Source organism: Trachemys scripta, chromosome 6, assembly GCF_013100865.1.
Source record: "Trachemys scripta elegans isolate TJP31775 chromosome 6, CAS_Tse_1.0, whole genome shotgun sequence".
Classification (NCBI taxonomy): domain Eukaryota; kingdom Metazoa; phylum Chordata; order Testudines; family Emydidae; genus Trachemys; species Trachemys scripta.
The window spans coordinates 119,734,889-119,751,072 of NC_048303.1; the positions used below are offsets into that span (position 1 = coordinate 119,734,889).

A 16,184-nucleotide genomic window follows, 5' to 3' on the forward strand; every position below is an offset into this window, starting at 1 on the left:
GGCACCAATTCCTCCTCAGAGACATCCTATAGGGCTAGGCCATGAGAGTTTAATCTAAGTTGAGGTTGCTCAGCACCTCTCAAACTGTGCTCCAAGCAAGCAGAATCAGACACTGAGGCCCTATTCAAACAGAAATCTGCCAGCCAATTTTTATTTTACTGAAATATCGAAAGTGACTGTAGGGTTTTATAACATGTCAAATTTCATTTTAAATTGAAATGTAAATTATTTCGTGTATCAAAAAATACCATGTTTTTTTTGTTGTTTGCTACATTTATATCTTAATTGGCCAAATATATTTCTGGACGTGTACAAAATGTTCTTGGGCTAAGATTCACCTCTCTTTTTTCAGCCCAGAGTAAACCTTAAATGAGAATTATAAACCCATAAAAGGAGGGGGGTGAGTGGGAATTAACTAAAGCAGCACTAGTCACAGTTGTTGAACTGTAATGCCCAACAGTTTTTCAAAGGTTAAAGCTTAATATGAAATGTCTCAAGTAAACAAAGATACAGTATATTGTTGGCAAACCTTTGTGAACAGCAATGTATTTTAAACAAAAACTCCTTTTCACTGCCAAAAAACCCTTTTTCTGTGTTATTCTGGTGTCATAAATTGATATAAATTTGTACATTGTCCCATAGTGGGGGGTTCTTAATGTAAATATGAAAAACTACAGATATAACTCTAATTGAATCTAATTTCATTGAAGAGAAAATATATTTTCTTTCATTGCTGAGCTAAGCAGCTGTAAAAATTCCTTTCAGAACTAGGAAAAAAAAATTTATTTTGAGGACAGGAAGAAATGGTAATTCAGATTTTTCCTGCAGCATCAAAAGAACAAAAGATTTCTCATGTACTAAAACAAATTAAAAAACAAAATCCAGAAACAAAATAAGGGATTGTTATAAAAATATCAAAGCTGTAGTATAAAAAGATGATACGCCATTTTGCAAAGACCAAGTATGTAGAACTGGTTATCAAAGAAAATGTTAAAGTAAAGAGGCAGAAGGAAGTTTTTTTCCCAAAAATATTTAAAAGATTTTCCTGCTTTTGCTTAAATACATTCATAAGTAGTAAAATGGGCTATTAGTGCAGGCAGGATTGTTATAATCGTAGTCTAAGTTTCAAAGCAATTTTGCAGATTCAATACAGAGCACTGGAATTTTAACAAAATTCAACTGTCAGGAAGAATCTGTGTAAAGCACTGATGGTCAAAGAAGGGCTTTTCCTTTTTGGATCCTGACTAGTACCAAAACACTTAGATTGCAGTATTTGAGGTTGCTATATCTATCCATTTTGACTCCAATATCTGCATAAGCAGTAGTTGTTATGATTACTGCTTCTAAGCAAAGCTTCACTCCAAGGCCAAATGTTACGACCCAACATTAATAGGGCAAGAAGTAAAGTCTTTGCAGATTTGATACTTTGTTTTAAAAGCATACATTTTCATTACTATTTCATTGTAGGCTGAATGGGAAATGTAAGTAATGTAAAGGGAAGCTTAACAAGGAAAGTTTGCAGTTAGCAAGACTTGTAAACCCAGCAAAAGACAGACAGATAGACAGTCACACTAAGGTGTTAGTTAAAGATGAGCAAACTGCTTTGGAAAAAGCAGCTTCTATTTTACAGGATGATGACCAGTGTTTCTTCTCTCATTAATCCCGCTGTTTTTAACCAATAAAATGGTTAATAAAGGCTTCTTCTCAGTACTGACAAAGTAAGGGTAAGCCAATTCCTAAACTGGAGTGTAAATAATCTGCCTACATGTCAGTCAGCCATTAGTCTGTTCCACTACGCAACACCACCATAAACAGTATTTTAAAAATCACTTTGTTGGGCAGGTAGGAGAAGAAGCAGGAAGTACTCTGTATTATAAATTGTAGAGTCTGAAGATCATTTGATAAATAGCTTTTAAAATATTTTCTAATAACCGGCAAGTTTTGGCTCAATTCTGTACAATCTGCTCTGAGTCTTCAGTTCTTCATTTGTCTGAATTTGCCATCAAAGCCAAAGCTGTAAGAAGCAAAGCATTCATGCAATCACTGAGTGAAATGTTTAAATAAAAGAGTAGAGCATAATCCTGGGTGCACACACTTTTTGGTTGAGGTATTGATCATTGTTGGAAGAAAATAGATACTATATGTGAATAAAAAGTTAAATCGGAAATCTAATCTGGAGCGCAGCTGCTGGAAGACAAGCTATCATGTGCTGGGATCCCAAACAGTATCTGCTATGTGCGAAGAACACGTAAATTAGTTAAAATATCTCATGTTGTGTCAACATCCCAAAATGTTATTACAACGCCAGCCAAAGCTGCTAAGAAGGTTCCAGAGTTTCTAATGAGGTTTTCAGTCTGCTGAGCAGTGACCATAAAGGGCATTTGAATTTAACGCTGTTTACCAGAACAAGCGATATCCAGTATTTGTTACTTTTAATAGCAATTTCTAGTTGCCAGAAGTGATACCTCAAACACTCTTTCAAAAAGTTGACCTATTGTGTTAGTTAAAAATACAAGTAGCCTTTCCAATGGCCCAGTGGAGAATAACATGTGTTGCTTCCTGGGATTTTTGGGTTCAATAAGCACCTTCGGAATTGCACTCTACAAACGGGTAATAGCAGAAAACGTTGTCTAAGTAACACACTTTGTCACTGATGGGGCAGGGGGGATAGAAGATAAATCATTTTTGCACCCCTTAGGGTGATCGTCAATGCTGCAACTTTGAAAACTGTCTCTCCACATGTAGAAAAAGTGCAGAGATTAAGACTAGTGCTAAATACAGGAGAGGAAATATGTTAAAAGATGGCCCTTAATGAGGGAATGGATGAAATCTTGGCAGCTACAGGAGATTAGCCCTCTCATCATACATACCCTGATTGCGGTAGAGAAGAGGAGGTGAAAGCCCATCTTTCAAAGATCTGGGATACGTCTGCCTCAAAAATTAATTTTATATATTTACAAAATAAAAATCTGCTATTGTTGTCTCTATCTTTGTCTCATGCACAAAGCATTTACATATCCTGGAAATACACAGTAAAGGTCCAACTCTAGAAGATAATCCCTGCTTAAAATGCCAAATGAAAAAAAAAAAATCATTCCCTTTCGTTGTGCAAAACGGCAAAAGCAGTGGAACGTACCTTCAAAAATATCACACATGGAAGGCTAAAAAAAGAGCCAATGTACATAGGGAACACATATAGGGAGAAAGAGATATGGTCACTGTTGGTCACTCTCCCTTTGGCTCTAACTTGCTTCATGAAATTTTGACAGCCTTGATCAATTTCAAGCCATATGCAACCTCGTAATATAAAACTGAGATCAGGGTGAGACCCATCAGAATCACTGGAGAAACAATAGCTATTTGCAGAGTTCCAGAGACACCTCCGCAGGAAACAAGAAAGCCAGCACCTACCCTCGTCTCCTCAAATAAAAAAGCTTAGTCAGATATTGCTGCATAGCTGTGATTAAAAATTGCACTCACCAGGATCATGGTGTCATAACGAGCTTTGGTAAAAAAAAAAAAAAAAAAAAATACTGGTGGGAAATTGAAATAAAACCAAAATGTAAAGGGTACCATGAATCTTTAGGGAGGCTGAAGGAAGGGTAAAAATACAAAGGCTTTCATATACGTACCTAAGAGCCATGATGCACAGATTAGGAATTTGAACAGCATGATTTAAAATTTTCAGAATTTTAATTCAAAATAGAAATAGCAGAAGCAGTTTGATTTATGCAGCAGGCACCAAAACACTTCTTCCCAGCATAAAAGGAACACATCTTTCTGTCTCAATGGAAAGTACAGGTCACTGTATGCTTTTCCATCTCTTCTAAGTACCACCATAATAGACACAGACTAGAGACAGGAAGTTTATGTATGGAAGGGATTCTGTGTGCGCGCTGGGGGAACCAAGGAAGGATGTTCTTTGTTTTTATAATTTAAAAATAATGTAGTTCTTAGCTTTAACTATGGTGGCAAATAAGATGTAGAAAACGTAACCCAATTAGGAGGGGTGCTTCATTTCTTTCCCTGGAGTAGTAATTTTTTATTCTAGTGGAACCTCAGTATCTTTATCTCCATGTCTCAAGCACAAAGACAGGCCCACCAAATGATTGACACAACAGGCCACTCCAATAGCCACAGTATTGTGCAAGTTTCATTCCCTTTTTAGTGTGAATCAAACTGGGCACTACATATACCAACAGACTGTCACAGGAGGTCTCTCAAATTTATACAGCCATAAGTAACTTTGGCAAAAAATAAAGGTTTCACCAGTCATTAAATGTTATCTGTTAGTCTATAAGGTGCCACAGGACTCTGTTGCTTTTTACAGATCCAGACTAATATGGCTACCCCTCTGATACCAGTCATTAAATGTTATATCCCCCCTACACTCATGTTAAAAGCCTTAAAAAGTAATAATTTACATAGTAGGTATTCACAGTAAATCAACAGAAGTGACGTTTAATCCTGTGTCCCAAACATTCTGAGAGTATAACTAAAAATATTTCTCAAAATAATTCCTACCTGAATTAAAGGAAATAAGTCTCTGAAAGAATAATTTGCTAATACAATTACAATAAAAAAAATTAACACCTTGTTTTTCCTTTTCTTCTTTTGATTTGACATGACTGTGTTCAAGTTTCAGTAAATCACTGTACTTGGAGTCCACAGCACCTGAGAGATGATGCTGTGAAGCTCAATAAATAAATTATGGATATATTAGATATTGAAGATTTGCAGGTTTTGCGCCTTAAAATTGATATGTTACAGTTATCCATTAATCCACTATGTTTGAATGTATTAATAAATATTCAAATACTCTTTTGGTTTTTACTTTTATACCAGCAAAAGACAAAAATAATTTTCAGCCCTGTGTCGTTTTTACCTTCGACATCACTGTATTTGTTTTAGAAACAAAATACCAGATGGAGCAAACTTTTCTGTATTGTGTATGCTTGAATAAAGGTTGTTTGAATTTCAGTCAAAATACAGACATATACTGATTTAACCTACACCTCTTCCAAGAAGCATGCTACACTTTACCTCTCAGTCTTTTGTGTTCAGGCTGGGGGTTTAGGCTCAGAGCACACAGTTCCTTTCTGGCTCTCACATACATTAGACTACTCTCAAACATGTCATCATTAGCTTGCACCTTTTAAACAGAAAAAACTGTGTAAGTCTTGAGATGTTTTGCAGAGTAAATACATGTGAAAGGAGGAAATAATGCCTGAACAAAAACAAATTAAGTTCTATGCACATATTTGAAAGAAGGCTACAACATGGTACCAGACTCCACAGTGTAACTGATCACTGTTCTGTAAATCATAAAGCATGAGATTACCCTTGACAATACCATTACTGATGCTAGTCAAAAACATGGGAAGGATTTCTGAAGGGCTTCACTGCAAATGAGACAAAACTACCTCTGGATATTAGCCACGAGTTAATTTTTCTAAACGCTACTCTTTGAGTTTAGGCAGCTGCACAACAAAATTATGGTAGTGCAATAAGAGAACAAAGATTTGAATTTTCACATTGGTATCACATCTAGTAAAATCACTATTTTGATAAATTGATTACAAAGTATCTCCAAAAAATGCATAATGTACTTTTTTCATGTAATATAAAAAGCTTACGTATTCTTTACACATTTTTCTATATTCTGCTGTGGGATAATTTTTAGAACCACCATGGGCAATTCCTATAGGTAAGCCTACAAAGGATGTGTAGTGTCAGAAAATAAATTGATCACCTTGCCTGTCCAATATGGTTATTCACTGAACAATATAAAATGACCAAACAAAAGTGACATGTACACAAGTTACCACTTGCAAAGTATCATTTTGCTATGCACAAACTGTATTACCGAATGTCCTGGTACATTTGCTGCCTGAAAGCCACAAAGCATTCTATTCAAGAAACATATATACTTTATACTGCCATGACACAGTTGTGGTTTTGAAGAAAGGAAAGAAAATGTGAAAATATAAAAAGAAAACAATCAAATAAAATGTTGTAAAATTGGGTTTTAATACTTATCTATAATACTTTTAAATTATTTTTAAAAGAGATGTAAAGGGAGAAAACATATTTGATAAGAGAACGTGACAATCTGGAAATGTGATGTGGCAACTTGTGTTCTGTACCACTATACTTGCCATTGATTTGAGAACAATGCGCACAGCAATTTTTTTGTGCAATGGGCAGCCGCACAATGGTCTCAAAGCAACACATTGTGATGTGTGTTATAATCTATTTAGCAAGTAACTACAGAAAAGCAAACCGGAGAAAAACACATTCTGTAGGTGGGAATGTTACAGAATAGAGGCAAAGAACAGACAATTTAAAGAAGGGAAGAAGACATATTTCTGGCTTCCTCCCTTATTACAAATATGTGGGCAATAGTGCTAACCATTTGAACAATAATTCTGAAGCAATCTCCTGCTTGCTGATATTAGTCCACATATTAGCAACTAAGAATGTCTCCCTCAACACCCATAACTACTTAGTGTGTCATTTGTGGGCACCAAAAGAAAACTAAAGCAATATAGGGCTGAGAAAGTGCTACCCATATATTTGAGAGTCAAAGCTGAGTGAAGGCCCTAACTGCTACAGGTGACCTGACAGGCCTTACTGTACTGAATCAATATCTGACAGCAACGCTCCCTCTCAAGTGACTGACAGGGGACACTGTTTCTGGAAATTATCTCAGTGCAGCGAGAGACTAGCATGCACAGGGAAAGGGAAGATGACAGTCAAGTAGATTTTTCAGTCATTGGTTCCAGAATACATATTATCCTAGCAATAAAATAATCATCACAACGTGCGGCCAATGTGATAACTTCACCATGGAAAGGACTTGCTAAGAACAGGTCTCTACAATCAATTCTTTGAATTACCTCATCTTCACGGACTTTCCTCTACAGTAACTTGGAAACGTATTTTAAAATATACCAAAAAGCTAGATACCAATAATCCTGCTGTTTAGGAATGACTGTGTACTATTTCATGCAGGATTTGTATATTGTTGATAGTAACTTTTAGAAAACAGCTAAGTCTCAGTATAATTGAATTATTTACATTGACCACAGAGATTATACCCTTCTCCTACTGTATTTTTCAGTAGTCTTAGTTTTGATTTCTCCCTCCAATTTTGCTTATTCTCAAATTTCTCTTGACATTGCTATATTTTCACTACCTACTAATTTGCCTTGATCACAATAATTAACCGTTATATATCTTTCTTATTTCTATTCTTGCTTCCCAAATATTGGTTTATCTCCCCCCCCCAGTTTATTTCTCAGTAATAGTTTTATTTAACTAATTCAAGTCCTTCTGAATTCCCTCCTCTCTCTTTGTCAGTTCTTTGGAGTAGAGAGACTGTCATTTGCTTCTCTGCAAAGCACTATGCACATGTCTGGCACTACTCAAATAATACACAACAGTATTAACAATTATCTGCTACATCATATTTTATGTCTGCCATCCCACTTTACAATTTCCTCCTTTTGGTTTTTGCCACCTTGCACTGCATCTACTTCTTTCCCTTTATTTTTCCTTTATAATATTGACATCAATATCATGGTAACCAGATCTTTCCATCAGCTCCTTTACTCTATTCAGTGTTATCTACACAAAAGTACTGACCTTCACTGACAGCAGTTCCACAGCCTTCAATGTTCAAAATGATATTTTCATCTCTGACATCTGTATCACATCCCAATAGCATCCAGCTCTCCACATTATCACTTTCAGAGATCGTGCTCTCCTCTTCTTCCTCATCATTTGAGCTATCCTCTATTACCAGAATCTCTTGGATCACGCGTACTCTACCAGCAGAAGTTGGTTTAGACTTCTCACTAGCCCTTTTCTCTTTACTTGACTTTTTTGCATCAGAATCCAAGGTAGTGGGTGCAGAAGCTCTAGCAGGGTTCCGTGTGGAGCATCCTGGTTGACTATATTGTTTAGCTGGTGTTAGGGAGGTTGCTGTCTTCTTCACTTTGCTTTTGTAAACACTGTCTTCATCAGGTGTGTCAGACAAGATGATGACCTCAGGGCCATCTGAAATCTGAATAACCTCATTGTCCGAAAATATACGGTTCTTGCCCTGGTCCAATTTATTGATCAAAACTGAACTCTGAACTTGCTTCTCTACAGAGTCCACTATCTCCTCATTCTCTTCCTGCCCATTGACTTTTCCAAGACTCTGTGCATAATGGACCTGGCTGTAGAGATGAAATTCTACCTCACTGTCAACACTTAGTTCGCTGGATGACTCCTCACGATAAAGGTCATCATCATATGTTTCTATGTCTCCATGACCCCCGAACATTCTGGAAAGAAAGTAGACCCGTATCTAGGAAAAATAAAACACCATATCAGTAATGCCAAGTAAATAGGTCCAGAAACTCCATGAAAATGTAATACTTTTTCCATCTGTAATAGCAGAAGCCTTTTAAATACTTAAAACATCATTCATACCACTCTTTAATGCAAACAATAGTTAACTACATAATATCCACAGAAAATTAGTAGGTGTTTCTGTGGACAATCACAGAGCTATGAACACAGACAATGACATCACACCAAGCAGATTTATGATACCGGAAACATTAATTATAACATTCACAATAGCAAATGCTATAGTAAGGTTGCACTTTGAGTTTCATTTTAACCTCAGCTGTTTTGACTCAGTCATGACAATTGCATTTAACAATCCTAGTCCCCAGTAACCCTCCTACATGGTAGACACAAAACCAGAGCTCAGGACTCAGTTGGAAGCCAAGAGAAGATCCTGCGTTTTAGCTTTAGCGCTTTCAATTACTGTACCGGTATTAATTCTGAGTACTTCACAGTCTTTATTACTGAGCAATGCCTCATATTTGCACATCAAGCAGGCAGATACCATTCACCCATTTTACAAAAGAGATACTAAGACCACTTATGACAGAGCTGGGAATAGAACCTAAGTCTCATATCTCTTCCACTCAGGAATACTGCATTTTAGAATAAATGTGCCAAACTTGTAACCACTACTCACTCCCACCCAGAGCCAGGAACAGAACCCGAGATTTCAGATTTATAACATTCCTCTGGTGTCTAGCAGACAAGATAAGTTATTTCTGATTCATGTATCATGAAAAATAAGAAATCTGCAACTGGAACTTAGATTATAGTTCTTCTGATAATATGAATAGAATCCAGCTCACTCTCCCATAGCTGGCTCTGTAGTGCTAACATGGGTAAAAAGTGTAAAAACATAGTAAAGTAAAACGCCACTCTGGATACACAGAGAGACCAAGTCTACTGAGTAAGAATTTTTAGTGTCATTTTTCAATGCAGAATTGCCGTTCAAATTTCACAGCTTGTCCATTTGTTTTGGAAACATAACTTTAAAAATGGTTCACATTACGTACAGGAAAAGGTATTTTCCTTTCCTCTTTAAAGCCTGATCTTGCATTTCTGGACACAATAAAACTACTCAAGAAAAAGGACCTTTCTGAATATGTAAAAAATACAAGACTGGACTCCGAGAGTATGTCTACACAGCAATTAAACACCCTCAGCCAGCCTAGGTCAGCTGACTTGGGCTCATGGGGCTTGGGCTATGAGGCTGTAAAACAGCCATACAGACATTCAGGTTCGGGATGGAGCCCAGGCTCTAAGACAGGACCCTCGCCCCATCATGGAGTCCCAGAGCCTAGGCTCCAGTTTGAGTGTGAATGTCTACGCTTCAATTACACCTCTACCCCGATATAACGTGACCCGATATAACACGAATTTGGATATAACGCAGTAAAGCAGTGCTCCGAGGGGGAGGCAGGGCTGAGCAAAGCAAGTTCGATATAACGCGGTTTCACCTATAACGCGGTAAGATTTTTTGGCTCCCGAGGACAGCATTATATCGAGGTAGAGGTGTATACAGCCTTGACGAGCCCGAGTCAGCTGACCTGGGCCGGCTGCAGGTGTTTAATCAATGTATAGCTATATCCTGAGTTTTTTGGCTGTGGAAGGTGGTGGTTTGGCCATGTTAAAGTTCACAAAGGATATATATCCATATAAATGAAAAATTCAAATCTATATTTACTATTGCTATTATGGTAGTACCAAGACACCCAAGTTCAGGGTCCCATTATGCTAGGTACTGTACATACACATAAGAGGAGATTGGCTTTGTCCCAAAGAGCTTTCAGTCTATAACAACATTCTACGTGAGGTCAAACTAAAAAGGAAAGCACCCAACGTGACCTTACATACACAAGTTTTTGCAAAAGTAAACATTGTAAACGTAGCTAAAATTGCAAACAAACTGCAAATTTTAAGTATAGAAAAAAATAATGCTTATGACCACTGAACAAGGGGTTTTGCACCCTCTCTAATTTAAATCTGCATTTGAAATGGTGTACCCACCAACAATTTGAAGAGAGTCTTATAATTCAGCCTCATCCCAAAATTGCTGAGCTCACAGCAAAGATTAACATGATCTTCTGATGGGAAAATCCAAGGACAGAGACAAGGACAGCATAGGAATCCTACTGTTTCACAGCCCTTGGCTTATCACTAGGGCTGGGCAGGAAATATCATTCCCATACTGCGAGAATTTTTGAAAACTCAAAAAACATTCCTGTTCTGAATAGAGACAACAGTCAAAATCTCAAAATATTTCACAAAGTGAAAAACTTAATGGTTCCGGTGAAGCAAAACATTTTGGTTTGGTTTTGACCTTTTTAAAAACTTTTTTTTAGATAATACATTAAGTTCAATTTCAAAATGACACGTCATTTTGAACCAAAAACAACTGAAAAACAAGATGGGACATTTTGACAAATTTAAAAAAAATAAAAATAAAAAAAAACTTTTTTGGGGGGTTAGAAAGTTTGTCAAAACCTGCCCTTTCCAATGAAATTTCAGTTTTAAGAAAAAATTCAGTTCCATCAAAAAATTTCTGACCATTTCTTAACACAGCTAATTGAGTTACTTTCTGGCCTGGTACTGGAGTCTCCAATATTTATAAATTTGGGAGACTTTAATACCCATAAATATGACACTTCTATCTAGCATGAAATCTCTTCTACACCATGACAACTACAACATTCTGTCTAGGATCCCTCTGAATTAGTGGGTCCACTAGAGGAGACTCATCAGCCCATTGAGTTTCCAGAAAGAACACCGTGACAGAGAGCCCTATTTAGCTACATGACCAGTGCAATGATAGTCTGGCAAGGCCCTACAGTCATCTGTTGTCCACTACTCTTGGTGCACTGGCCATTAGACACACCTTCCTCCCATTGTCTTGGTTCACTGATGACCTATGCTAGATAAAGCATGAGAGAATGAGATTAGAACATAGTGACACAAAATGTATTCAAATAGGATTAGGACCAAACAAATTTATGCAATTCTATGCTTCAACTGAGAGAAATGTTTAAAAAAAACTTCTGCCATAGCATCTGTAAAATCTTGACTAGCTGAACTGTAATAGCTAAAGTACAAACACTGATTTCAGACAATCTCTGACTCAATTAGCATTTACCTTGAAGAGCCCTTATATTACTTTCGGAGGCACAGGGGTTGGCAATGAATCACTCAAACTCAATATAAACTCTCCAGGTCCAAACAGACAGAATCAGAGCAGAGGATGAGGAACATACCACCTTCCTGGACAGAGCTTTTACCCAATCAAGCAACCTTATGCCACCTTAGACTAATAATCTGTGATTTTCGAAAGCAAGTATAGACTACTTCCTTCAACAAGGTGAGCCCACCATCACGGTTAAAAAGCAATAGTTTGGCTGGTGTTCAAGAAGCCATCACTCAACTCAAATAATCTTGCCTATTATTGTTGTGTCTTTAACCCTCACATTCTAGACAAAGTTATTGAGAAGTTGGTTAAGTGAGCCATGACCAAAAACATAAGCATCCAATGTTAGATCTATTAGCACTCTTTGACACTTGATCATGAGGTGCTGCTAATTCATCTAGACAACATTAGAGCAATTTGGGCCATCCCCATTAACGTCTATTCATTCTCTCCTGTCAGATAGTTATCCGTCCTGATCCTCTGGAGTCTAACTGCTCCTCCTTCTCCCCGAGGCTCTTGAACTGGGGAGTCTTACAGAGATCAATCGTGTCTCCTCTCTTCTTCAGCATATATGTCAGATCACTGAGGAGATGAGATACTACAGGCTTTATCACCAATAAGCTGGATGGCATCCAGCTCTCCATCTCATTCTCACCAAAAATGGGCAATAACTTTACTCATACTTTCTAGTGCTGGAGTGAGAAAAAATACTTGGATGAAAAGTGGCCGGTCAATCTCTAGCCAAGGAAAACTGAAATTCTATTGGTAGGAAAAGAGAAAGCCCTTGACAGAAATTGACAGAGCTTTCCCTTCATCCTCTGTTGAGGACATCTGCACTCAGACTGTGATGGGGAAGTCCTGGAATCTTACTGAACTCCTATTGACATTCAAATAGCCAGAAATGCTTTTTTCGATCTTCAACTAAAGAGGATATTTCCTTTCAGATGTGGGGCTACCCAAAGGGACTGATGCTTGTCACCTTTATGCTGGACTACCACAAAGCACTCCCTTGGGTTTGAGTGTGAAAGCCAAGCAGAAGCTTCAGCTGGTCCACCATTTTCCTAGGTAATACAGACCAATAAGAGCACATCACAGTGGTGATTCACACTCCACACTGCCTCAAGATCCATGTCACGGTCCTGGTGCTAATATACAAAAGGTGCAGGGATTTGGCCAAATGCGGTAGCTAACTGAGCCACGGGCACAACTTTTGGTGCAAGGCTTCCCTTAATATGTCCTAGAGTTCAGACCAGAAGGTACCATTAGATCATCTAGCCCGATCTATCACAGGCTACTGAGTTTCACGCAAATATCCCTGTGTTGAGCCCAATGACTTCAGTTAAATTAAGGCATTTTAGTCCTCAGGAGACTAAACTGCTTTGTGCCACAGGCAAAGAACAGTAATGGTTGCAAAATGGCTGGCAGCGTCTCTTGGACACTAAATGAGAACAACCCAATTAAAAGAACATAGCCAAGTTTAAAAACAAAAGTCACGCTTGTCTGACATTTTTTAAACCACTGTTGTTACAAGCAACGTCCTAGAATTCTAAAATAAAGAGATTAGAGAAAAAACCATTGTGTTTTTTTCAACTTATTTACATTGTGCATTTGACAGTGGTTTCCTGTATAGCCATTTAACAAATAAGTTTCTTAAGAGAGAGATTTTTTTTTAAATAGTATCATGTGATTGAAAAATGACAAACATTCTAGGGGATGAGGGGGAGGGCGGAAAAGAGCAAGGTGTAGTTACTGACTAGAAGGCAGAGTTACAGGATGGAGAAAGTATCAGAGGGGTAGCCGTGTTAGTCTGGATCTGTAAAAAGCGACAAAGAGTCCTGTGGCACCTTATAGACTAACAGACGTATTGGCGCATAAGCTTTCGAAAGCTCATGCTCCAATACGTCTGTTAGTCTATAAGGTGCCACAGGACTCTGTTGCTTTTTACAGGATGGAGAAAGACTATCCAACAGTCGTACCAAATAAAGCTCTGGAATAATAGCTAGTAAAACACATTCTCTTGCAGGAAGCTCCTTCATTGACCACAGTTGAGAAGGTACTGTCTGGAACATTCAGAAAACAGCATTTATGCATGCTAGAGGGTGTTGTGCACAACAGCCAACTGGGTGGTCTGGCATCCAATGCTATCCCTTGCCGCCACCACCACCACCCTGCATTGGGAAGAATAGTACCCCTTATATTAAATATTCTTCATGGACTTGCTCGAACCAACTTCACATACCCTGTGTCTCTGTTACATCCTCCACTCTCCCCATAATTCCTCTACTAATCTAGTACTGTCCTCCTGCTAGTCCCAACATATAGCACACAGATGGTACAATGGCCTTTTCCTCTACTTCTCTTGCCATCCGGAAGACAACTCCTGCTTAAATAACTCTCCATCTTATTTTAAATGTAAATTGAAAACTTCTTTTTTAACACTCTATGCCCTTGTAGCTGCAAAGACAGCCTTTCAAATGTGGACCTCTGGCGTGTTTTTTCCCTGAGTCTGTAGTCACCTCCAGTGCACCTGCTACAGCTCAAATCTTCACACAGCAGCAGCCAACAGAATTGACAAATCTATTCAGTTTCTCTGATGCTACTTAATACCAGATGGACGGCAATAAAACTGAAGAGCAAAATTGACATGATACTTACACTGGCTGGTTGCTGCTAAGAATATTAGCATTAAAGGCATTTGAGCTAATCCAGGATGGGAAAGAGGCTACAGAAAAAACAGAATGAGAAGGGATAAGGCCCCAGCAGAAGCCAAGATACTGAGGAAGGAAAGAGCGGCAGACCTCTACTGCGGTCAGAAGGCCCTGCGATGGCAGGGGTCTCTGGTAAATATTTAAGGCTCTACCTATACATCTTCATTTTTCTCTTCCTGTACTTTTATGTAATCTCTGTAGTGGTGTTACTTAACTCTAAACTGTTTTAGGACAAAGGCTGTATTAAAGAAGTTGTACAAAATAAAGATGTGTTGTATTGTTTAATGGAGTAGGTACAAGAGAAAGGAGAATAGCTAGTCTTTTTCCCAAGTATGAAAAACAAAACAAAACAAAGCAGCAAATGAAGATATTCTGTTCTAGAAAAATCAATGGTCTCAGAGAACGGCCAAAACCTATTCAATCCCCACCAGCTTGTTCAGATTTAAATCATTTGAGATTTGGATAATACCTGTAACACTTAGAGTCCAGACTAGAAAATCTCTATTCCATTTTATCCATATTTAATTAAATAGGCTAAAGCGCTACACAGTTCATGTATCATGAATAATACCACTATGACAACTGAAGATATGCAATGCATAATGTCTTTCTAACTTACTGAACTGGTGTTTTTAACGTTTTAAATTATTCTAACAGAACTTCAGATAGATGGCTGTAAATTTAAATTAATCTTTAAACAAATCTATTTAAATTGAAACACGTTTTATTTAAATTGAAATCATTTTAATCCATCCTGCACCAGAGCTGACACAGGATGTATCTAAGTGTCTTTTATCCCAGTTTCAAGTAGCATAGAAGTAGATGGAGGGCACCATGAGGTTGACACTAATGGATAAAGTAACCCTGCCATTTATGATTACTTCACAGGCAAAGGGAGGATAGCTTGCATTGCTAAACAGCAGCCTATCCAAACAAATAAGAAGCAACAGGAGAGACTAAGTGCTCTTTCTTGAAATGTTAGTTTTCTAGCATGTTTGTAGTTTGTTCAAATGGAGAGAAATAGTTTTCAAGTAGAGTGAAAACTGCTTTAAACAAGAAAAAATTGAATCTGAGACAAAAATGGTGTCTTAAACAGAATCATCAGACACAAAGGTGAGCACAATATGTGGGGAAGAGTCAAAATGGCGTTTGTAAAGGGAACTCATGCCTCACCAATCTATTAGAATTCTTTGAGGAGGTCAACAATCATGTGGACGAGGATGAGCCAGTGGATAGAGTGTATTTGGACTTGCAAAATGCATTTGACAAGGTCTCACACCAAAGGCTTTTAAGCAAAGTCATGGGATAGGAGGGAAGGTCCTCTCATGGATCAGTAACTGGTTAAAAGATAAGAAATAAATGGTCAGTTTTCACAATGGAAAGAAGTAAATAGCATGGTCCTCCAAGGATCTGTACTGAGACCTGTGCTGTTCAACATATTCATAAATGATCTGAAAAAGAGGGCAAAAAAGGTGGCAAAGTTTGCAGATGATACAATATTACTCAAGATAGTTAAGACCAAAGCAGACTGTGAAGAGTTACAAAGGAATCTCAAAACTGGGTGATGGGGTAACAAAATGGCAGATGAAACGCAGGATTGGTAAATACAAACTAATGCACATTGGAAAACATAATCCCAATTATACATACAGAATGATGGTTTCTAAATAAACTGCTACCAGTCAAGAAAGAGATCTTGGAGTCCTTGTGGCTAGTTCTCTGAAAATACCCACTCAACGGGCAGAGGTAGTCAAAAAAGTTAAGTGTTAGAAACCATTTAAAAAGGGATAGATAATAAGACAGAAAATATCATAATGCCACCATATAAATCAATGGTACACCCACACCTTGAATAATGCATGTGGTTCTTAGAAATGGCAAAAGTACAGAGAAGG

General features: G+C 37.8%; 1 protein-coding gene across 1 annotated transcript in view; it reads right to left on the minus strand.

Moving 5' to 3' along the window:
- The window catches only part of ZCCHC7 (zinc finger CCHC-type containing 7), a 156,436-nt gene extending 140,842 nt beyond the window's left edge, over positions 1–15,594 (minus strand). The window contains exons 1-2 of the mRNA XM_034774271.1: positions 15,463–15,594; positions 7,648–8,356 (exon numbers count right to left, since the gene is read on the minus strand). Coding sequence (XP_034630162.1) covers positions 7,648–8,332 — 685 coding nt within the window. The 5' untranslated portion in view covers positions 8,333–8,356; positions 15,463–15,594. The remainder of the gene's footprint in view (positions 1–7,647; positions 8,357–15,462) is intronic.
- Between the last annotated feature and the right edge of the window lie 590 nt (positions 15,595–16,184).